At 47.7% G+C, this 21,078-nt stretch overlaps 3 protein-coding genes across 9 annotated transcripts; 1 reads left to right on the forward strand and 2 right to left on the reverse strand.

The window, feature by feature from the left end:
* Nucleotides 1-222: 222 nt before the first annotated feature.
* cnot3b (CCR4-NOT transcription complex, subunit 3b) lies at nt 223-12,620 on the reverse strand. Of its 4 annotated transcripts, none has more exons than XM_037473737.2 (20): nt 12,447-12,620; nt 11,044-11,106; nt 9,154-9,464; nt 8,655-8,770; nt 8,104-8,178; nt 7,732-7,821; nt 7,286-7,414; nt 7,040-7,135; nt 6,322-6,450; nt 6,133-6,223; nt 5,903-6,036; nt 5,437-5,493; nt 4,345-5,353; nt 4,160-4,265; nt 3,920-4,064; nt 3,235-3,331; nt 2,816-3,044; nt 2,305-2,437; nt 2,094-2,219; nt 223-1,981 (listed from the first exon to the last, which is right to left on the reverse strand). In XM_037473737.2, exons 3-20 carry the CDS (start codon nt 9,185-9,187, stop codon nt 1,883-1,885), a joined length of 2,895 nt encoding a protein of 964 aa, XP_037329634.2. In that variant the 5' UTR covers nt 9,188-9,464; nt 11,044-11,106; nt 12,447-12,620; the 3' UTR covers nt 223-1,882. The 4 variants fall into 4 exon arrangements, with proteins under 4 accessions (XP_037329634.2, XP_037329635.2, XP_062414515.1 ...); XM_062558531.1 differs by having other exon boundaries at nt 224-1,981; nt 8,703-8,770; nt 12,447-12,619; XM_037473738.2 differs by lacking the exon at nt 9,154-9,464.
* Nucleotides 12,621-14,180: 1,560 nt separating this feature from the next.
* Nucleotides 14,181-17,772, reverse strand: ccdc106b (coiled-coil domain containing 106b). 3 transcript variants are annotated; one of them, XM_062558541.1, is made up of 8 exons: nt 17,658-17,772; nt 17,480-17,546; nt 16,771-16,926; nt 16,284-16,475; nt 15,260-15,412; nt 14,965-15,174; nt 14,638-14,798; nt 14,181-14,469 (listed from the first exon to the last, which is right to left on the reverse strand). In XM_062558541.1, the coding sequence occupies exons 1-8, from the start codon at nt 17,703-17,705 to the stop codon at nt 14,314-14,316; spliced, it is 1,143 nt and encodes a 380-aa protein (XP_062414525.1). In that variant the 5' UTR covers nt 17,706-17,772; the 3' UTR covers nt 14,181-14,313. The 3 variants fall into 3 exon arrangements, with proteins under 3 accessions (XP_062414525.1, XP_037329713.1, XP_037329712.1); XM_037473816.2 differs by having other exon boundaries at nt 15,260-15,406; nt 16,753-16,926; XM_037473815.2 differs by having other exon boundaries at nt 16,753-16,926.
* On the forward strand, nt 17,495-19,862 carry tmem238a (transmembrane protein 238a). 2 transcript variants are annotated; one of them, XM_037473893.2, is made up of 4 exons: nt 17,495-17,540; nt 17,681-17,962; nt 18,491-18,648; nt 18,817-19,862. In XM_037473893.2, exons 1-4 carry the CDS (start codon nt 17,518-17,520, stop codon nt 18,978-18,980), a joined length of 627 nt encoding a protein of 208 aa, XP_037329790.2. In that variant the 5' UTR covers nt 17,495-17,517; the 3' UTR covers nt 18,981-19,862. The 2 variants fall into 2 exon arrangements, with proteins under 2 accessions (XP_037329790.2, XP_037329791.1); XM_037473894.2 differs by lacking the exon at nt 17,495-17,540 and adding an exon at nt 18,287-18,317 and having other exon boundaries at nt 17,843-17,962; nt 18,817-19,860.
* The last annotated feature ends 1,216 nt before the right edge of the window (nt 19,863-21,078 follow it).

Consider the following 21,078-nt stretch of genomic DNA (forward strand, 5'->3'; position numbering starts at 1 on the left):
AACAACAACAACAAAACAAAAATAACCAAAGGAGGTTTTTTTTAAAGAATGAGAGTCTATACAACGCTGTCATCAAGGGGCAGAGAGAGATTCACATTTGGCCTCTCGGGTCGACGTCTCATCTCTTCTGCTCGTCCAAAACACAAAAACAAGTTAAAAGCAGGACTGTCGCTCGGATGAATAAGTGTTGAGTTGGCCGGCCACAACCCCCCCCACAGACCCCCCCCCCCCCCATCCTCTGTACCATGGTAAACAGACAGAGGTTCTCTCGCTCTTTCTCCAGTGCGGCTCCAAACATTGGAGGATAATATTTTGCGATTTAAAAAAAAAGAAGAAGAAGAAGAAGAAGAAGTCTGTTGGTGAGACGACGTCCCCAAAGACAAATGATTGAGAATTTGGGTTAAGAGTCAGAAGTGTCAGGAGAGATTATCTAGTTGTTTGTTGTGCTGCTGGCGGATACATTTCCTCGTAAAAATGATCTATCAAATACTTCCTGAGAAATAAAGGAAATATCTACCTGGCATGAAAAGAGGAGGAAGAGGAGGAGTGAGAGAAATGGAGTGAGACATCCAATTAAAGATGAATGAAAACATAAAGAGTGAAAAAGGAAAACGCTGCGGTGTGTTTCTGCAGCAGTCAGGATGTGGAATGACTTGGTGGTGGTGAGCGCCAGGAAGCGCGTGTGTGTGTGTGTGTTTGTGTTTATTGTGTGTTTATTGTGCGCCCAGGTCGGAAAAAAGAAAACCCCTCCAGTGAGGAAGCGGAGAGCTGGAGGACGGAGGAGATGTGGGCAGCAGCGCTGGTGTTTGTGCTCTTCAGCACAGAGAGAGGAGGAGGTGGGGCGGGGGGGGGGGGCTGTTGATCCAGCTGCTGGTAGCATCCATCGCCCACAGTGATGGAGCAGTTTGATGAATCTGAGATTAATCCAGAGAATGAGACTGGAACAGGATCATCTACATACGTGTGTGATGATCTGAGGAGAAACGTTGCTCCCAGTGAGGCTAACTGTAGGAGTCTTTATGCTAAGCTAACTGCCCGCGGTGCTTCATATTGCACACGTCCAACCCGCCGGGCCCCAAAATGTGGACTCGACACCAGCGGAGGAACATTAGCAAAAACGTTCTGTTTTAATGAAACTTTGGGTGAGCTTTGATTTCCTAAAAGACCCCATGTGACCCAGCGGGAGCGACCCAACCCCCCCACTTCCAAAGGGAGCGTCAGCGTGCGTGTGACCTTTAAGGTGTTTTTACACCAGGAAACAGACGAAGGATTCAAACTAAAAACCAAGCAGCCGCATCCAGCCGGTGGGGGCGCTTGGTTTTACTACCTGGGTGAGCAGACGGCTGCGTTGGTGAGGCCTCGGTTTAAAAGGTGCTCCAGGGGAACAACCTCCACCCCCCCTCAAAAAAAAGTTTAGATTAGCACCAAGATTTTCCGTCCCACAGAAAAATGATGCTTTTTAGCACTGATTTAGTGTGTGTGTGTGTGTTTATGACGGTCAGGCTTTTACTGAGGGATTAACCAACTATCTTTGGTTCTTCAGGGCTGAATAACGATTCTTATTTTTTCTTCTGTGTATAAATCTTCCAAAACAACAAAGAGTCTTGATTTAAAGAAAGTTCCAGTTCAGGAAAAGATGGAAATAATTGAAAGAAAAAGCCTGATTATGGAGAGGAGGAGAAAGAGGAGGAAGAGGAGGATGAGGGAGTGGGAGGAGTCACTTCTGCAGGTTGGGGGCGGGGATAATGAGGCAGGGTTCGGAGGGTCACCCGCTCTCCCCCACCCCCACCAAACGGGCCGAGGTGTAAGCCAGGAATGTCAGCCGCTGGCCCCGTCGCCCCGGCCACCTGGCCCCCCCGCCGCCCCGGCAGGTCGCTGCAGGTCACTGCAGGTCTCGGTCCTCCAGGTAGCGGTACTCAAAGGTGAAGCCCTCCTTCTTGCGCTGGCCCCATTTCTCGTAGTCAAAGTAGATGTAGGTTCCCTGGAGAGAAAAGAGACAAAACGCCATTCAACGAGCGGAGGAGGAGCGCTGAGCCACTTCCAGGAGTCACGGTGCCATTGGGGGGCATTGATCATTGTAATAATCTTATGACCTGCTCAAACTCGTCCGTGATGGTCTTGGGTTCTTCGTGCCTCTGGAACCACATCATGTACTTTGTGTGGAACCTCCACGACTGCTTCTTCAGGGCTTTGGCTGCCAGATACTGGGCCTTCGTGCCCTGTGGGCGAGGAAGAGGAACAATATGAGGGGGGGGGGGGCACACTCTCAGCTGATGATCACATGACACCAAGTCAGCTGCCTACCTCCAGGTAGTAGAAGATGAAGAAGAGGGTTTCTGTGGAAAGCCTCTGGTAGAACTCCACGGTGTCCGAGTGAGGCGGTGGCACCTGGTTGTGGAAAGGCAGGGTGGGGCAGGGGTTCCTCATCAGGTACTGCCTGTAATGGGGGGGGGGGGGGAGGACATGATGAACAGTCTGTGTGTGCTGGAAAGTCAATCATTTTCTAAAAAACACTCTTGTACTTATTAAACACAGAGGAGAAGAGAACGTGTGTGTGTGTGTGTGTGTGTGTGTGTGTGTGTGTGTGTGTCCAGTTGGACAAGAGCGTTTGAGTGTTTGGATTTAAATGTCAATTGGACCTGTGTGTTGATTTGTCACTGCGGCACCAGCAGTCTTCATAACTCCGGACACAGTAAATTGTACTCACACGCAGAGTAGTCAGTGACCAAAGGACTGGTAGCCACATAAAGGGTTGTATAATTTACGGTGTATTTGTCTTAGCTCCTGAAGGCATCACGGTGCTTTCACTGCGTACCTGATCCTCTCCGAGTCGGACGGGTGGGGCATGTGCGTCCACGCCGCCTCCTCCATGGCCTGTTGGTAGAGCTGGTCTTTGGACAGGGGGACCGGCCCCAGCGGGCAGACCCCCAGTGACGGGGGGATGCTGACCTCCGACAGCGAGAGCTGAGGCGCCGAGGAGGGGGGGCCCGAGGGGGCCACGGTGCTGCTGGGGAAGATGTCCGAGGAGAGGCGGGAGACGGAGACTGGGAGCAGGAGGGTGGGGGAGGGAGAGAGGAGGCGTGGGGGGGGGTTAGAGAAGAGACAAAGAGAATAGTTGAGTCACGTGGCTCAGAGTGGGAGGCGTGATGACATTTTGTTCCATTAAACTCCCGCTTTTCTACAACGCTCCATCTCCTTTTGTTAAAGGTACACGTGTGTGTGTGTGTGTGTTACCTGGGGTGAGGTGCAGGGAGGACACGTCTCCCTCCATCCCTGAGCTGAGTGCTGCGCGCTCGGCCATGGACTTCAGGCTGCTCAGAGGCTCCTGGGGCTGATGAGGGCCGACAAGGAGACTCATGGGAAAACACGTTGTACCGCGAGCGCTCGTGTGCGTTTGTTCCTGTTTGTGTGTTCGGACGGAGCGTCTCGCTGTGATGGGACCCGCCCTCTGTTCCCCCCCACCCAGAGGCAGGAAACTACACTCAATGGAGCAGCAACATCTAAAGACTTAGAGCCTCGTCACGTTTTATTTTTGCTGCTATTTACGTTCTACAAACGTTTACTTCTCACCAGACTACACGTGAACACGTCATGATGAAGGTTACATTCTTCTCATTCACAGTGAGCCTGAACGCACCACCATGTGACTGAAGGAGCTCCTGTACGTTCCTACACGAGCTGGTTGTTTAGAAAGAAACAAAAGGAGATCTTTTCATGCAGATCATCGACCGGTGATTTATTTTAAATAGATATTTAACACATTGAAGTGAAGAGTTCAGATCACTTGCTGCGCTGCTTGAACAGTTATTTATTTCCTAATTTTCTTTTATCATAATTAGTTGTCGCCAGCGTTTTTTTCGCAAAATAAACTTAATTAAAATCACAGTGGAAGTAAAATGAATGAATAATTTGAACTCACCTTGATGCCGTCGGAGGGCTGCGAGTACGACAGCGGGCCGTTCAGCAGGCCGCCGCCCACCGTCTTGGCCTCGCTGTAGAACGCCGGCGACGGCGAGCTGGACGTCAAACAAATGGATCCCAGTAAACTGGAACAAGTGTCCTTACTGGGGAGACAGGAGAGAGGGGGAAGGGGGGGGGGTGAACAAAAAGGGGGGCAACATAAAAGAGACACTAATGAAAAAGAAAGCGTCACACTCACGGCTGATTGGCTGTGGAGGTCAAGGACATGGATTGGCTGCTTTGTGATTGGCTGGCGCTGGTGAAGGCGGAGTCCGCCGTGCTGTCTGCCACCACGGCGCTGTAACCTGTGACAGAGGGGACACGCCGAGGTCAACGCCAGTGTCCCGAGTCACCGAGGTCACCAGAGGTCGGTCGGTCGCTCACTCGTGCTGCCGTTCTGCTTCTGCTGGCCGGCAGGCGGCCTGACGGAGAGCGCCAGGCCGCCGCCAAGAACGCCGCTGCCCCCGGTCACCGAGCCGCCCCCGCTGCTCCCGATGACTCCCACGCCGCCGCCGGGCGCCAGGCCTCCGACGGGGCTCAGGGACATCAGCGAGGACCCCTGCATCCCAGACTGACCGGAGCTCAGCCCCAGCATCCCGGAGCCCACGCCGCCCAGCCCCGGCGCCGGGCCCAGCAGGCCGCCGGAGGACGAGGAGGACGAGGAGGAGGAGGAGGTGGGTCCGCCGACCGTGATGCTCCCGCTGCCGATGGAGCCCGCCGAGCTGTTGGTGGTGGTGGGGTTGATGCCGATGCCACCCAGGGAGCCCGGCAGGCCGGAGCCGATGGCCCCCGAGGCGGCGGCGGCCTGCGAGTAGGGCGCCGGGGTGGAGCCGGACAGGAGGCTCGCCATGTTGCTCAGGGACGCCGACATCCCCGACAGGCCGAGGCTGCCGGACATGGGGCCCCCGGACATGGAGCCGGACATGCCGCCTTTCCCCAGCGAGAGGCCCAGGCTGAGGCCCAGGCTGTTGGAGGAGGGGGTGGAGCCCTGAGGCTGCGACATGGAGGTGAAGAGCCCCTGGGTGATGGCGTTGGGGGGGGAGGAGGAGGAGACCATGTGGCTGTTGGCGGAGGCGCTGGGGATGGAGATGGGGGCCGAGGTGGAGGCACCGACTAAGTTTTTGACCGCCGACGGGTGGGGGGGCTGCTGGGTGGCGTTGCTGTAGCTGCCTGCGGACGTGTTGGAGAGGAGGCCCCCCAGGCCGCCCAGGTGGCCGCCGCCGCCGCCCCCGGAGCCGCCGAGCCCCCCTCCGGCAATGTTGGCCACGGAGACGAGCGAGGACGAGTTCAGTCCTGAGACGGAGGATGAAGAGGAAGAGGAGGAGGAGGAGGAGGACGATGAGGAGGAGGAGGAGGACAAGGAGGAGGAGGGGTTCCCGTTCTTCACAGGTGACTGGAGGAACAAGTGAGAAGATGTGCGTTATTGAAAAGGCTCGAACTAGTGATTTATTGCTTGTTATTTTTTTAAAGACTCACCTGCCCGACCTCGCTGTCCGTGGAGCGGCCCCTCTTCTTGTCGTCCTCCGAGTTCTCCTGAAAAAAACCCGACACGCAAATGATCAACGTGAAGCTACAGAGTAACGAAAGCTTAAAAGGTCCGTGAAAGGAGATCTCTGCGCTTTCCCTTTCCATCTAAAGAGCTTAAAAGAATGAAGGTTTAACCACCACGCCTCCCTTTCACCTCTAATGGCCGCGTGGGCGGAGAGGGGGGGGGGCGTAACCACAAAGGCAATTAGCCCCCGCCCACACCTGACACATGGAGTGCAACCAGTGGATCCTCAGGTACGACCAGTTTAAGGAGGTCAGAGGTTCAACGGATCTTTGAGGGGATCCTTAAACGGACCAGAAGCTTTTTGGGGGGGTTTTAATGAACGATGCAGTGACTTTGAATGTAATAGATTAAACAGGGATGAAAAAGCTGAGCGTGGGGGGGGTTTCTCACCGTAGTGCAGGTGGCTGGCGACGGGGGGATGGGCGAGGACGAGGTGGTGGAGTTCGGCGTGCTGCTGGAGTTCTGAAAGATCTCGTCCTCCAATTGAGAGTTTCCGGGCGGGGAGGTGGCGACCAGCGTCTGAGCTGGAGGTAATAAATCGGAGACACAGAGGGGGGGGGTGTCAGCATCAACACCCTCATCTTCTCAGCGCTACCTGCACATCTGCTGCTTCTACTTACGGATGTCGTCCAGGTCCAGGTCGTCGTAGAGGAACTCGTTCTCCTCAAAGTCCGGATCCTGCGAGGAGTCCAGGTAATACTCCACGTCGTCCTGCAGAGACAGAGGAGGAGGAGGAGGAGGAGGAAGAGGAGGCTTAGCACCGGCGGAGGGAACGGAGCCGAAGAAGTCCAACAAAGACCGCGGCCTACCTTGATCTTCCTGATGGAGTCCACCTGTATCGAGTCGTTGTCCAGCATCCTCAGGATCGTCTCCAGCATCCGGATGTGGTGCCGATGCTTCTCGATGAACTTCTTCAGCTCCTCGATGCGGTCCTGGTTCTTCAGAGACAATTTGGGTGTCAGTTATTCTTATTTTCTAGGATGGTAAATGAGCTCGAGTCGTCAGTGCAGAGTTTGAAGGTCTCTGATTGGTCTAAATGTGTGCTTCAGTTGTCTCTCTAATCAGGGCACACTCACACACCTTTTGTAGTTGCACAATTTTGTATAAATATGTTCATATTTAACATTCCTGCACGCAGCCTTGTTCCAATGCATTGAAACAAACACATTTGAATAAATGATTCATTGCAGGAGCAACTAAGACTTGTTTATAAAATGAGAAGCGCGTTCAAACTTTAATGTAAACATTCGGTGCATTAAAGAGAAGCTGCATGTGCACTTTGGACTTCACGCATCACACAGCAGCCCACTTCTCATTTCAATATTTAATTCATGTTCTGAAGCACTTCAGACGTCATGTATGTTGTTCTTGTTGTTTCTGGTTGGATGAAAAGCAGAAGGTAAAAGACGCAGGAAGAACCCACTTCAGACGTGGAGGCAGCAGCAGAAGAAGTCACTGCTCCTTTAATTATCCCCTGTGTAATATAACAATGGGAGGGGGGGCGGGAGGGGGGGGGGGGGGACCGACCTCTTTGTCTCCCTTTTTTTTTCTGGTCTGGACCGACAGAGACTCCACTTCGCTCTCAAACTGGTCCACCTGCATGTTTAGGGTGTCGATGGTGTTCTGAAGGGGGGGGGGTCGGGAGGAAGAGAAACAGTTACCAGCGTGATGAGATTTCTGGATCATGTTCAGCTCTATTTTAGGCCAAATGTACAATAATATTCTTTTGTTTTATCGGATCAGATAAGGTGAAGGAGGACGTCATTTACTCACCGTCAGCCAGTTGCCGACCTCCTCCTTCTCCTTCTGGGCCGGGTCCACCTTCTGGGCCAGACCCAAGCCCTCTTTAGAGTACGCCTTTGTCTTAGTTTCTCTCTCCACTATTTTGAAGCGCTCCATTTGCTGCCGGCGGACAAAAGAGAACAAACCGCGGTTAGAAAAGGGCTCCATATCCATACGTATTCTTTCATAGTCTACGGCAGCAAAGCCACAGCAGAGAAATGGAAATCGCTGTAATCTTAAGGACAGAGCGGTAAAATGAGCGGAGGAGCCATTAGAGCAAAAAACAGGAAGGTTTTTTACGTGACAACACACAAAAAAAACCTGATTGGTTATTGAAAGTCAAGTTTTGAGATGAATGAAGGTAGCTTGTGACCTTTGACCCCCTGAAAGAGCTTAGTAATTATCCATCCGTTCAGAGCAAGTCGAGCTCCACTCACCGTTTCTATGAGTTTGCGGTTCTCCACCAGCTGCCTTTTGTCTTTGATCTCGTTGGATGCGACCCACGTCTTGATCTGGTCTCGAAGACGCTGGAGGACCAGAAAAGGAAGGAGGAGGGGGGGGGGCGGGGGGGGGGGGGAGAGGCATCAGTGAAAGCTCGCAGAAACTCGTCCTTCAGTCACGGACGGTGAACTTGAGTCAAAGCGGCTCGGCTTGGAGTTTGGTTTGGATATTTAATCCCCCTTGCATCATCAATGCCTTCCCCCTGGGGGGGTGGGGGGGTAAGGATGATGCAAGGGTGACGATGTGATGACAGACTTCAGAGGATTTGAATGTCAATAAAAAGAAGTGCAGTAAAAGGGTTTGTTCACCTGCAGCTTTTTAATCTCTTTCTTGAGGTCTGCTTCATATTTCTCCTTCTGGTTGGCGTTGGCTGCATTGTGGAGCTGAGCAGGAGAAAAACAATATATATATTATATATACATTCAGTATATTGTTTACAGAATGTACATTAATGTAGTATTGGACATTACATTAGAATCAGATGTATTATTTAACACCAGTTTAAGATACACACTATGTGCAAATAAAGTGTATCATAAGTAGTTTAACACGATCTTTGAATGGAACATCTGGCTATCAGTGACTCAGAGGTGAGGAAATAAACTCAACTACCACAGATAAACAATGACGTTTCCCCTTCCTCTCAATCTAAATCTGAATGAATGAACCACCCAACTGGATTCTGTCAGCATTTACTGCTCAATTATAAAGACAAATAATCACAATCAGAGGCCGGAGCAATTAGTTGATTGGCATCATCAATAATAAAACATGTCTTTGCTGCTTTAATAATTCTTTGTGTGGTTGCAGCTTCTTTTCGTGATCTGCTTTAAACCCCTTTGATGTGATAGGTCTTTACATTTTGGATGCAAACCGCGGTTCCGTCCGTCCGACGATCCTTCCTCACCTTTTGCCAAATGTCTTCAAACTGTTCGACTCCTTCCGCTACTTTTTTCAGACATCGATCTATTTCACCTGCGGGAGGAGAGAGAGGCGCGGAATTAACGAGCAGAGAAGCAACAGCGCTCACACTCAGACGGCGGCGCACACGAGGCCAGGTCAGAGAAGCAGATTCTACGCATTATCTGGAGCAAAGAAAACAAAATCTCATTTCATTAAAAGTCAGTTTTGTGATGTTAAACACGGCAAAGAAACCCTGGTGACACAGCCGGCTTCTGGTATCACACGGACACACACACACACACGTATGAACACACACATGCACACACACTCCACACGGGACAGCAGAGCGTTTACAAATGGTGTTTGACATCCTTATGAAATATGCATATCTTAAAAGAGACACATTGTGCGCCAGGGTTCAACGTTAATGCTTTTTTTTTTTATTTTCCACTTGCCTTTTGCAAGGCTACCTCTCGCCATTTTTTTCATGAGTGCACCTCGGGTACCGTGCGTGTACAACTCTCAACAGACGGATCAGCACTTAGACCTGTCCGTCATCATCATCATCAGCTCCGGCAAAAAAAACAAAAAAAAAAAACACAATTCTTCCCCCCCGCTTGGTTCTATTGGGTCTGTTGAGTCCCTGCCGTGCAGAGGGGTTTCTACTGTGAGTAACACAGGGGGAAAACACGTTTAATTCCTGAACTGGATTGATTTGGTCTCTTGCATCTGATCCAAATTGGACTCGCGCTCACGTGTCTGCAGTCTGAGCAGGAAACACAAAAAAATTGGGGGAAAAAAAAAATCCGTCGTCATAAATTTGTGCAGATTTGACGAAAATTAAAATAATAATAATTAAAAAAAAACAACAACACACAACAACAGCAAAGTCGAGGTGTAAATAAGTCACATGAGCTTACATTGATCAGATTATTCACGTCGTCATTACTATTTAATTAGGTGCCAAACAGCAGAAGAGAGACAGAGGAGAAGTGGAGACAAGGAGACACGGAGGAGGGTCGGGGACATCGGATCTGCTGTAATGGAACCCTTTTCATTTGGGTTTGGGTGTGAAACAGCTGACACGTCTATTTTCACAATGTGGGCATGTGTATGTATGTCACCTTTTTGATAGTTCATATGGGATAACATAACAGCACTACTTTTATTGATTTGAACCCAACATGTGACCGGTCCGAGACTCTCACGAAAGGTTTTGGGTTTATTTCTTCTTTCAAATCGTCTCTGGGCCTTGAAGCTCATTTTATCTTCGAATGTTAGCGGCTCGAACCGAAGTGGACGAAACAGAAGAAGCTTCCTCACTGCCGTTATATTAATAAACTATTAATGGAGAGAGAGGGAACGCGCCACGTGAGCAGAAAGGGCCTCAAACCGCCTCGATGCCCATTAGCACATTAGCACGTTAGCACGTTAATCTGAGACGACTGAGGACGGAACCTCTTCTACGAGGGAGAGACACGAGTCACAGGGGCTCACGTGAAGGGACTCAGAGAAGCGTCTTTTCAGACCACGATTGTCAAAGTTATCCCTGATATTTCAAAGGAGACGAAGCTCGTGTGCGTGGCTCCTCGGCGGTTTATTTGCGGTCCGAGCCGGGCGACAGTTTGAAGGAGGCGAAACGAACTTACAGCCCATTTTGAGGTAAAATGCTAAGAATTTAAAAACGGAGAGGACCCCAATCGGAGAACGATGAGCAGCAAATGAACGTTGACAGTGAGAAACACAATGAATGAAAGAGGGCCCGTCTTTATTTTTAATTACATTTGATTTACGCTTCACAAAAGGATGGTTCTGGTGGTTCTGAAACAGAATGATAACGGATGTCGCGCTGTTCTCTTCACTCAATACGCTGTTCAACTGAAGCTTATGATTCTGCAGCTTTTTTTCCCTTCTAATTAAATGAGATTTTATTTTTGAAAGAAGGTTTAATCAAATAGTTGTTTCATGACTGTGAATAATTAACTTTGTGGTCCATTAGAATGCTGAATGTTTTCATCGATGCCTCAATAGCGATAAAATAAAATGAAGCAGAAAGTCTCTGAAACCACAGCTGCTGGAATCAGTGTTGGTCTGCTCTTCTTGGAGAAGGTAAGAAGGAACTGAAGGGCTCCTCGTGTATGAGCTTCGGCAGGTGAGGTGAGGGTTTAATGTGCGGTTTGAACCTGCCTGAGGGGACGACCAGGACGTTCCTGCATTACGTCTGGGACAAACGATTCCTACTTTGCATTATTTCAGATGTTTTGATGACACACACACACACATACACACACACACACACACACACACACACACACACACACACACACACACGTAAACAATCTCACCTTGAAGTTTCCTTTTATCGGCCATGACTGATGACTAGGATGATGTCTTCATGCCTTCTTTCACTGCAAAAAAAAGACACAGAAGCGTGTTTGAGTTTGCATTCATTAGTAAGTTATTGTTTTTTGAGGAAAGGGGGAGGGACAAAGAGACCATAGCTGCCCTGCTGAAGCGCCTTTGGGCAAAACACTGAATCCCTGGTGATGGAGCGGTGGCTCTGCAGTGGAGCTTGACCTTTAACCTCCAGACCGACCTCACAGGAGTTTGCTGTAACTAAAAGAAACATCCTCCCATGGATACCTTTTTTTCTTGTCCAATGAGATTCAAGGTGTCACTTCAGAGGTGTTCAAGTCTCACATTGCCCTGTTTCACATTCCACGGCTGATTTCATTCCATTATTTATTATTTGTGTAGGATTATTTCGTAATTTTCACAGCTGAGGAGCCGTACATGTATCCAACGTGGCATGATTAAATACTCTGTGAAAGCACAGGAGGCATCGACGCCTCCATAATGAACTTAGTCGACTTGAGTCGTAACATATCTTCCAATTAAACCTTGAAACTCTGGTGTCTAATCTGCATGTGCTGAAAATAAAATAACAGTAATAAAAGTAAATTTATGTTGCACTTCTGAAGAAAACCCACCTGTGTGCGTAAAGTGTGGTGCCCCCCATGGACGTGATCTATAACATTGCAATATACAACAAAGGGATATTTGACCTAGATAAAAACTTCTATTGTTTAAATACGTGTTGTTGTTGTTATGTCTGTGTGGCCTTGTACCCTCACGAGATGTTACGTCAACTTAACTATATACTGCTTTTTATAAAAATAGAGAATCACATTGTTGTTTGTGTGTAATTTAAAGTGTGAGCTCATGTGCACGCATCCAACCCGGATGACTTTTAACAGACTGATGTCTGGATTAGCTTTAGCATTACTCCCCCAAACAGGTGCAAACATCTGGACCCCCCCCGGACCCCCCTCCCCCCTCCCGCTAACACACGTTCACACTGTGCAACTAAAGATACTTTGACAGTTTGGCCATTCTGCTGTGTGATCTAGAAATTACACCGGCATCGGTGCTATCTGAAGCTAGCGACCTAGCTGTTTATAAACAATGCGGCATCAGCGTCATCGGGGCAACAAACATTCGCGGGCGCACACTTTAAAACTAACTGAAGTTTGCATGCCGCGGACCTGCGGAGGAAGTTGAGCATTTTTCGCTTTTTTAACGGAAAAACACACACGTTGACGTGTTGTCAGCGTGGAGGGCTGCAGCTCTCCACCGGCAACGCGATCTGATGTGGGAGACACAATTTGGAAAGGGGAGAGAGACAGAATGGGGAGAGGAAGGGGGGAGGCACATAAATGCATCACCTTTGAGTCCAAGATCTATTTACCTGGATTTTTCCGAGCTGCGATGTCGTCCCTCGGTCGCCACACTGCGGCAAAGCTTCAACGATTCAGTACAAAGACTATTTTTCTAAAAATATAATGTCAATTCAGCTCGCTAAACAATCACTCCGCACATCCAAGATGGCTGCCAGGAACACCTCCTCCTCCGATGCCCTGTTGGACACGAGTCCCGCCCAGCGTGTCTGTGATTGGCCTACTGAGGCCAATCCTACGCTCTCATTCGTCAAAGCTTGCTGTCGGTCATGACAAGCAGATTCTACTACTTCCTGGATGACTCCCGCTCTGATTGGACTGTTTGTAAAGGTGAAAGGTTAAATACAATTCTGGATTTTTTTCCCTCTCAACTTTATTTACAATAACACAGGAGCCAAACTAACGATGACAAATCTGTGTTCGTATTTTACCATGAAATGAATGTGTTAATAAGAGAATAACGTGTATTCTAGTTTTGATTATGCTTTTCTTTTTCAAGTTAATTTTCTCAAAATCCCATGAAGCTTGTTTATTTCTTTTCAAAACAAAAGACAATGAAAACAACGATAAAGGCAAAAGGAATCAAGCAGGTTAACAATTTGACACCTTGCATGTGAAAGAATTAATACAATACAATATAATCAAAATCAAAATCTATAACTACATAGAGGTGGAATCGTTAAATATGAATTAATAAAAACATTAAATATATTATGCAGATTTTAAATTGAGTAAGAATAATATATTCTAATCGCAGTCAAATAACATTTAAACTTATATGCAATAAATAGATTTTTCTTCACTGATTAATGCAGCATTAATATATTTGTCTTGCAATGTGTTTCTTTGTACTTTTCTTTAAGTAGCATAAACTTTCCTGAAGAATATAAACCAACCCAAGGGGTCATGGGAGTGTGGCCTGTTTTAAACCGGTTTGACTTACTTATAGATTCCATAATATAATAAGTTGTTTCAAGTATAGAAGGGATTTATTCATTTACATTTTAGAGCAACAGATACAGATACAATAAATGACTTTCGTCAAACTGTTTGAAAGTTGTTTCGATCTGGTTTTCTGGTCTTTGAACATGACTTCCTTAGCCGCGTAACTGCTTTAAATGGTAACTTTTACTTTTGTTTATAACTACAGTAATACACACAAATATATTTTTTGTAAATGGCATCACAATCCAATAAGTCATGAAATCTGCGATGCTCCTTCCGGCCGCTGGAGGGCGCTGCAGCCTTCGAGCTGCCGTTCCGTAGTGGTGGAATCACCTCTCATGCGCTCGTTCATTCATGACCTTCATACATCATTCATAAAGCATGTCCCGATTGTAAAGACAACAACAAACAATCTGACATTTAAAGTGATTTACTTTCTTTTACGATGAGACTTTTCAGACCTTTTAACGGCATACGGTTCACAGGATTACAACATCTGACGAAGGCATACACAAAAGCAAACATTTAGCAAAATAATAACCAATTCACTACAAAAATGCTATAATTAAATAAAGGCAAATACATAAATACATATGTATATCTCTTGTGAAGTGATCTGTAAATACTCCCTCACACGGACACGTTTGCACTCTGATTTCAGAATGCTTTGAAATTAAATTACTTTGTAACTTCAGATCATTTCTGAGGAAAAGCTTGAAAAAAGCAGCCGTGCCTTTAAATGAAAATCTTCAGGGAGAGACAGAAAAAAATGGCGAGACAATAAATTAAAAGGAAAATATAAATCAAGCAGCTTATTTGCAAATCACTGTAACTTTCGGTATCTGATCTTCTCACTTTTACGTCTTCTCTTGTTTTAAAGGAAAGACAAAATGAAAGTGGAAGCGGTAATCCCAAAAAAGACAAACCCGCCGGTCAGTTCCTGAACCTGTAAGAGATGGGCAGCAGCTTGTGGGTCTTCTTCATGGTCTGGACCTTGGCGTGCGTCTGGTCGTCCATGGTCTTGTAGCATCGCCGGGCGTAGTCCAGAAGCTTCTCCTTCGATGCCTCGAACTCCCCGACCTCGGCCACCTGCAGGTCAGAAGGGTTCTTAGAAACCGCCCATACAGAACCTTTTCAGACGCCGCATCGGGACCGACACGGGACCAGGACTTTAAAGGGGTTCACACGAGGTCAGGACAAAGGCAGGAGCGAAAACTGGACTAAAGCCGTCGCCGTGGCAACAGGACCGGGTCAGACCTTCTCCGGAGCCATCAGCAGCAGCTCCGCGATGGGGGAGGTGGAGGCCATGGTGTTCCGGTCCACTCCGTGGATCTGGAAGGCCCGGGACATGCTCCTCACGCGCTGGTAGGTGGCCAGGATCTTCTTGTAGCGGATCATGACCCCCTCGGGGTCTTTAACTGGGGAGGAGGGGGTGGAGAGAAGGGGAGACGGAATGGAGAGTCTAAATACTGACGCTAAGGACCATGTTGTTGGAGCCATCTGGAGGTGTAGTAAATAAAGTATGTACAGAAGTATTGTATACTACATAGTATGATAGTATGCATGACTGAGTACAGCTCCCACCTCTCTGTCTCTCCCTCCCGTGGGTGATCCTGAAGATCCTCCTCATCTTCATCCTGGGTTCTGCACTGCCTCGTCCACGGCCCTTCTTCTTCGACCCCTTCTCCGCCGAGGAGTCCTCGTCCTCGTCCTCCTCGGCCTCCTCCTCCTCTTCCTCCACGTACTCGTCCTCGGTGTAGTACTTGTCCTCCTCCAGGTGAAACTCCTGCTTCACTGCGGGCGTGAAAGCACGAGGCGGGATGACGCATCCACAATAGTTTCCGGGGCGATAGTTAGAACTTGGAGACGATTTGCTCACCGGGGACGGCGGTGCTGCGACGGGTCCGGGGGCCTGATCCCTGAAGCCGCTTCAGGGTCATCCCGGACCTGGTGGTCATGGGGGAGGGAGGGGAGGGGGAGCTGGCGGGCTGGACCTTCATACCGCGCTGGGCGTCCCCACACCACTCTGTTACTGGGAGAGAGTAGGATGTCACTAGGGAAGAAAACAGTGTGACGGGGAAACATCTTCATGAATTTAGCTTTCAGCAAGTGAAGACATGCTGGGAAAGAGAAAGGGTTCAATGTGTAAGACAGAAACACAACAACTCCTAGACCAGACAACTCTGAGGTAGCAACCTGTCAATCACAGTAAGCCCCGCCCTAAAGCCTCCCCGGCTTTATGATGTGTTTGACTATAAATGGACGATCATTCACTGAATGAACATCATGCTGCATTGAAGAAGACTTGAAACTAGAGACTGAGACCATAAACTCATGTTTACAATGTTTACTGAGGTAATAAATCAAGAGAGAAGTAGAGTCATTTTCTCATAGACGTCTATGGGAGCAGAGGAGTCGCCCCCTGCTGGTCACTACACAGAAGTAGAGTCATTTCCTCATAGACGTCTATGGGAGCAGAGGAGTCGCCCCCTGCTGGTCACTACACAGAAGTAGAGTCATTTCCTCATAGACGTCTATGGGAGCAGAGGAGTCGCCCCCTGCTGGTCACTACACAGAAGTAGAGTCATTTCCTCATAGACGTCTATGGGAGCAGAGGAGTCGCCCCCTGCTGGTCACTACACAGAAGTAGAGTCATTTCCTCATAGACGTCTATGGGAGCAGAGGAGTCGCCCCCTGCTGGTCACTACACAGAAGTAGAGTCATTTCCTCATAGACGTCTATGGGAGCAGAGGAGTCGCCCCCTGCTGGTCACTACACAGAATGCAGCTTAAAAACATCCAGCTTTGACTTTACTTGTTGTATGTTTCATGGCTCCAGTCAGCAGTGACTCTGATTTGATAGACAAAATGAAAAGCGAGGGAGGGTGGGGGGGGGCTCCTCACCCTCCGGACCCCTCAGGCTGACGATGAACCGGTCCAGCTGACAGCGCAGGAAGTTGCGTTCCTCCTCCAGCTCCTCGATGCGCTTCTGCAGCCAGGCGTTCTTCTCCAGAGTGACGTACAGGTGAGCTCGCAGGTTGGAGACCAGGATGAACGGGCTGTACGGAGAGTGAGGGGCCTCCTGCACCACGGGCTCTGCAGGAGGAGAAACATCAAAGAACGTTTACCCCAAAAGCTGATGGTCCTTCACTCAACTTCCTCAAATGAGGCAAAGGAGCAAGAAGACAAAACTCATCAACTGCATCACATATAAAACCAAACACACACAAACAGGTAATAATATGTGTACACATAGATATAAATGGATGTTTTTTATTTTGTTCACTTGTATTTTCTCTTTCTGTGAAGTTATATTACGGTGTCATCATATTGTCACATGTATTGACAAGAGAATGACAGGTGTGTGGCGCACCGTCCATCATCTGCTGACCCTGGTTCAGGTGATACGCAGCTGGCCTCTCCATGCTTTCCTCCAGAGGGAAAGACACCTCATAGGCGTCCAGGTACAGACCTCCTCCACCTCCTCCTCCTCCTCCTCCTCCTCCTCCTGATGGCGAGGAGGAAGACGGCTGGGGATGGTAGTGCTCTGACAGACACACACAAGCTGTTGACTCCCTCAGAATGAAAATACTCATTTTAGAAAACCAGTAACCATAAGTTCAACAATGAATCAATATCTTTAAATAAAGCGTTGTATGTCAAATACTGTGGAGGGACTTTATAAATAAATAAAGCATTACATAAACTAGACAATAAAGGACAACATATAAGATACGACCTAGTTTAAATGGAGGAAAGCTCTCGAGCAGCAATGAATGCAAATGAATAAATATATTTTTTTAAAGGAGAAATCATATATATATATATATATATATATATATATATAGTATTTTATATTGTGATAAATCAACAAAACAACACCAGTGAAACATAGAAAATGCGTTAAACGAGTTAAATAAGACACATTAAAAAAAACGTTAACTTTAAATTGATCAACTCGACATAATAATATTAATAGTAATAATAATAATTTACTGAGGCGGCAATCGGTTAGTTGAGAGAAATGCAACAGAAAACATTTAACTCTATAACAGAAGACGTCATTCAAATCCCAGAGGAGACGCATCGGTCGCCGTTACCTGGCCGGTGGGCTTCGTCTCTGCCGGTCGGGGGGTCCATGGCGGCAGGTTCCGTGTTCAGGTGAGTCTTCACGGGGGAGATGTTGGACTAGTTAATAACTGTAGTTATTATCCGTCTCCAGCAGCACCGCGCGCAGTAATACTTCTGTAATACGGAACGACCCACAGCTGCAATTACCTGATTATAAGTGGCTTCAACAGGTGCACGCGGCTGGGCGGCGCGCATGCGCACAGCGGCGCTGCTCGTTTACCTCCTGGAGCTTCGGGTGAAAACGCGCAGACGGAAGTGTCCGCGAGCCGCTTTCTCGCGTTTGGAGGGTTCGGAAGCCGGCGGCCGGGACCGGAAATACCTCACCTGAGGGGGCGGGGGCCAGGTGGCCTTTGGAGAAGGCGGAAAGGTGAAGAACGCGGAAGCAAAAGAGGGAGAGCTACGAAAACCGGAAGGATTGAGATTCTGCGCAGCTGGACGGACAAGAAAAGCACGTGAGTCAAAGAAGGAAACCTGAATAAACACGACGAAGTGAGACGTACAATGTTGTTTGATTTAAAGCCACGGACGGACTCACCTGAGGAGGATACCTGCTGAGAGTCCACGACGCCACGTGACGGACAACTTCTACACTACCGTCTTTTTTTTAGATGTAACCCCCCCCCCCTAGACGCGATGGCATCACAATGGAATCAAACTGGTGCAATGTTAACTGGGGGCTACTATTGATTGCGTGATTTAAAAAAAGAGGACATTTTCACACAAGTTAATAAATGTACATTTGAACATTTTAAAATGCTCTGAACATCCCCATTCAGGTAAAAAAAAACTATCAGAAGAACGTCCCTTGTGAGTGTTTTTCTATTATATATTAGATTATTATTACCGTTGTACTATTATGTAGAATTGGAATTTAACATAAACACTAATGATGGGCCCCAAAACATACATGCAGCTCTAAAGGCCCGATTTATTTTTAAAAACGTCTTCACGAGCCTGATGGAAGCGCCTCTCTTCCCCAGTTGCATGATGGGCCTGTGTGACGGCCTCTCCCACTGTAAGCTGGCCCTGGCCTTTGCCGTGCTGATGGATCTACTGGGAGGAACCGCTCTGCTGGTGGGGGTCTTCGCCCCCCTGAAGATCAGAGAGCAGGACTTTGGCGACATGCTGGTTTATACTGGTATGAATGAGTGGCAGACTGGGGGGGGAAAGAGGAAGCCGGTTCACCTCAAAGGAAGCTTTTACGCCAAAGATATCGGAATCAAAAATATTGGTCGGCGTTCACTTCCTGTCAGTTTTTCTTCTTGTTGTTGTTGTTGTTTCCCTCTAACCTCCGGCCCGTCCCCAGGCGCCCTGTTGGTGCTGATGTCGCTGGCGGGCTGGGTTCTGTGGTACAGCGGAAACATCGAGGGCCTGACCCCCCAGAGGGAGCTCGGGCACATCGGCAGCGCCGTGGACCGGCTGGCCCGCAACCTCAGCCGCAAGATCCGCGCCTACAGGGGTCACCTCTGAGCCTCTGAGGGGACAGGAAGCGCCGCCCGCCCGCCCGCCCTTCAGTTAAAAAGCCCCCGGCGTCAGTGTTAAAGCGAGAGGCAGCGGGAACATTTCAGTTACATCTGTTACGTGGTTTTGTTGTTTTATCATTCTTTGTATTCACACGTGGTCACTGGTTGGATTTCAATAAATGCATTTTTATACACTTTTTATAAGTCTAACATTTTCAACTTTAAAAGCATTATTTTATATTCACAAGTGTAAAATGATACATTTGAATGATTTAACATGTAAAAACAGAATAATAGTGATACAACTGTATATTTTTGTAATAGACATCTATTCATGAATGACGTTATTAATTATTAATCCATTGTTTCTTTTATTAAGATTTTGCACACAAGGAGAGGTGAAAACAAGGCATTAGAGCTACTTTTTTATCCTCTTGGTTCCTCGTGGTGCTGTGAATTTATTAGAGAATTGGTGGATTTACACTACGTACTGACCTCTGCTGTCAAATAACCAGAACTACAACAACATGAGCAGAAAACACGCCAGGTAACACGTGACGTGAACAGTCTGAGAGGATCTGACCTGGCAGCAGATCTTCTCTCCACCAAAAGGGAAGTTTCCCCATCACACGACTCGGATAATCCGATTGACCCGTAAACACGGGACAGATGCTGTACGGTAATAGATGACTCCCGGTGGGATTATTGTAATCTGATCATCTGCAGTAACTGTAACAGACAGGTCAATCCCCGAAACGAGTCATTGGATCCATTACAGTCTGCAGAAAAGAACAAACTTCAGATCAGGATTTGTTGCGTCATTTTGTTGAATTGATAAACTCATCGTTACTATGACGATAAAGTAGAAAACATCATTTTCATCAACAGAAGTGAAGTAGACTTTACCAGGATTGGCAATGAATTATTTATTTGAGCATTTATCGGATTAGATTATTTAAATAATTATCTTAATTTGAAATTGTAAGTGTATTCTTTGTGAAACGTAACAAAGAAAGTAGAGGAATAAACAAATAACTTCCTGTCTTTGAAGCCAAATCCATATTTATATATTATTTTCTGTTGGTGATTGGGATAAAAACAATTTCAATTTAAATACCTCTTTGAATTACTCCATGAAGCTAAAAATACTGCCGTGAGCCCAAGAACAATACATCTTCTTTGTGTTTTTTAATGAATGCAGTTTAAACGCGTCTCTGGATGATGAACAAACCTCCAGAATCCACAGAGGAGTGAAGCTGTGATGTTTGTAAGAGCTTCTGATGGAGAGGGTTAGTCACATGACCGACATGTGGAAGACACCACAGGTGAAGAGGGTCCAAGAATGAAAGAGAAGATATCAAGATGAAACTTCATCAATACGTTAAGACAAACGGTTTCTGAAAAAGTACGTTTCTTCTTCACGGCTTTTACTAAACTCGGGTTTGCAGGCGGCGCAGATTCGTCTCTCAGGTTGTTTTGTAGGAGCCGTCGTTGCGGTTCCTCGACAGCTCTTTGGTCATCAGCATGTGACAGCAGGGTGTTCCCGGTCTTTGTCTAATTAGTGATGGGATTATGGGACGATTAGATGGTTTCACAGGAGACATTTTGCTTTAGCACTTGACCTGTGCGAGGTTTCCGACTCAGAACTCAGATGAAAGTAGCACCATAAAAAACAAATGCAAGATTAATGAGTGAAAAAACAAAGCTGTCAACTTGGAAAAGGCTTTTGAGAATCTTCATTCGCACCATTTGGAGGCGATGGAAGTGTCCCTCTGTTTGCTCTCATCACTTCATCACTAAGTTTCTAATGAAGAAAACACTAACGGGTTCTTCTTCCATGAGGGGAGGAGGAGGTCCCACATGGGACGCCAGGTTCCCATTTGGGTGTGTAGATTAAACATTCCTATTCTGGGAGTAGATTTGATCAGGTCGGGCCAAAGGTCGTGGATAATGCTTCTCGGGCCCGTTCTGGTCACAATGAATTTTCCATTCCGTTCAACTCTGTGTGTCATCGCTGCCAAATCCTCCTTACGCTGCCTAAAACCACCACCTTGACGGATTCCTGCTGCCTCTCCTTCTTCTCCTCCATCTTAATCCTCCTCTCC

This window comes from Pungitius pungitius, chromosome 17 (genome assembly GCF_949316345.1).
Source record: "Pungitius pungitius chromosome 17, fPunPun2.1, whole genome shotgun sequence".
Classification (NCBI taxonomy): domain Eukaryota; kingdom Metazoa; phylum Chordata; class Actinopteri; order Perciformes; family Gasterosteidae; genus Pungitius; species Pungitius pungitius.

What these genes read in the sequence shown, in the direction of transcription:
- cnot3b (XM_037473737.2), bottom strand. Translation starts at nt 9,187, where the DNA reads ATGAAAAAAATGGCGAGAGGTAGCCTTGCAAAAG. An exon ending in CCGCGGTTTGCATCCAAAAT is followed by an intron (nt 8,179 to 8,654) that starts GTAAAGACCTAT and finishes TCTCCTGCTCAG; the next exon opens with CTCCACAATGCAGCCAACGC. An exon ending in AAGAGATTAAAAAGCTGCAG is followed by an intron (nt 7,822 to 8,103) that starts GTGAACAAACCC and finishes CTGGTCCTCCAG; the next exon opens with CGTCTTCGAGACCAGATCAA.
- ccdc106b (XM_037473815.2), bottom strand. Translation starts at nt 17,705, where the DNA reads ATGCGCGCCGCCCAGCCGCGTGCACCTGTTGAAGCCACTTATAATCAG. An exon ending in TTGAAGCCACTTATAATCAG is followed by an intron (nt 17,547 to 17,657) that starts GTAATTGCAGCT and finishes TCCCCCGTGAAG; the next exon opens with ACTCACCTGAACACGGAACC. An exon ending in GGGTCAGCAGATGATGGACG is followed by an intron (nt 16,476 to 16,752) that starts GTGCGCCACACA and finishes CTCCTCCTGCAG; the next exon opens with AGCCCGTGGTGCAGGAGGCC.
- tmem238a (XM_037473893.2), top strand. Translation starts at nt 17,518, where the DNA reads ATGGCGGCAGGTTCCGTGTTCAG. An exon ending in GCGGCAGGTTCCGTGTTCAG is followed by an intron (nt 17,541 to 17,680) that starts GTGAGTCTTCAC and finishes TGGCTTCAACAG; the next exon opens with GTGCACGCGGCTGGGCGGCG. An exon ending in CGACATGCTGGTTTATACTG is followed by an intron (nt 18,649 to 18,816) that starts GTATGAATGAGT and finishes GCCCGTCCCCAG; the next exon opens with GCGCCCTGTTGGTGCTGATG.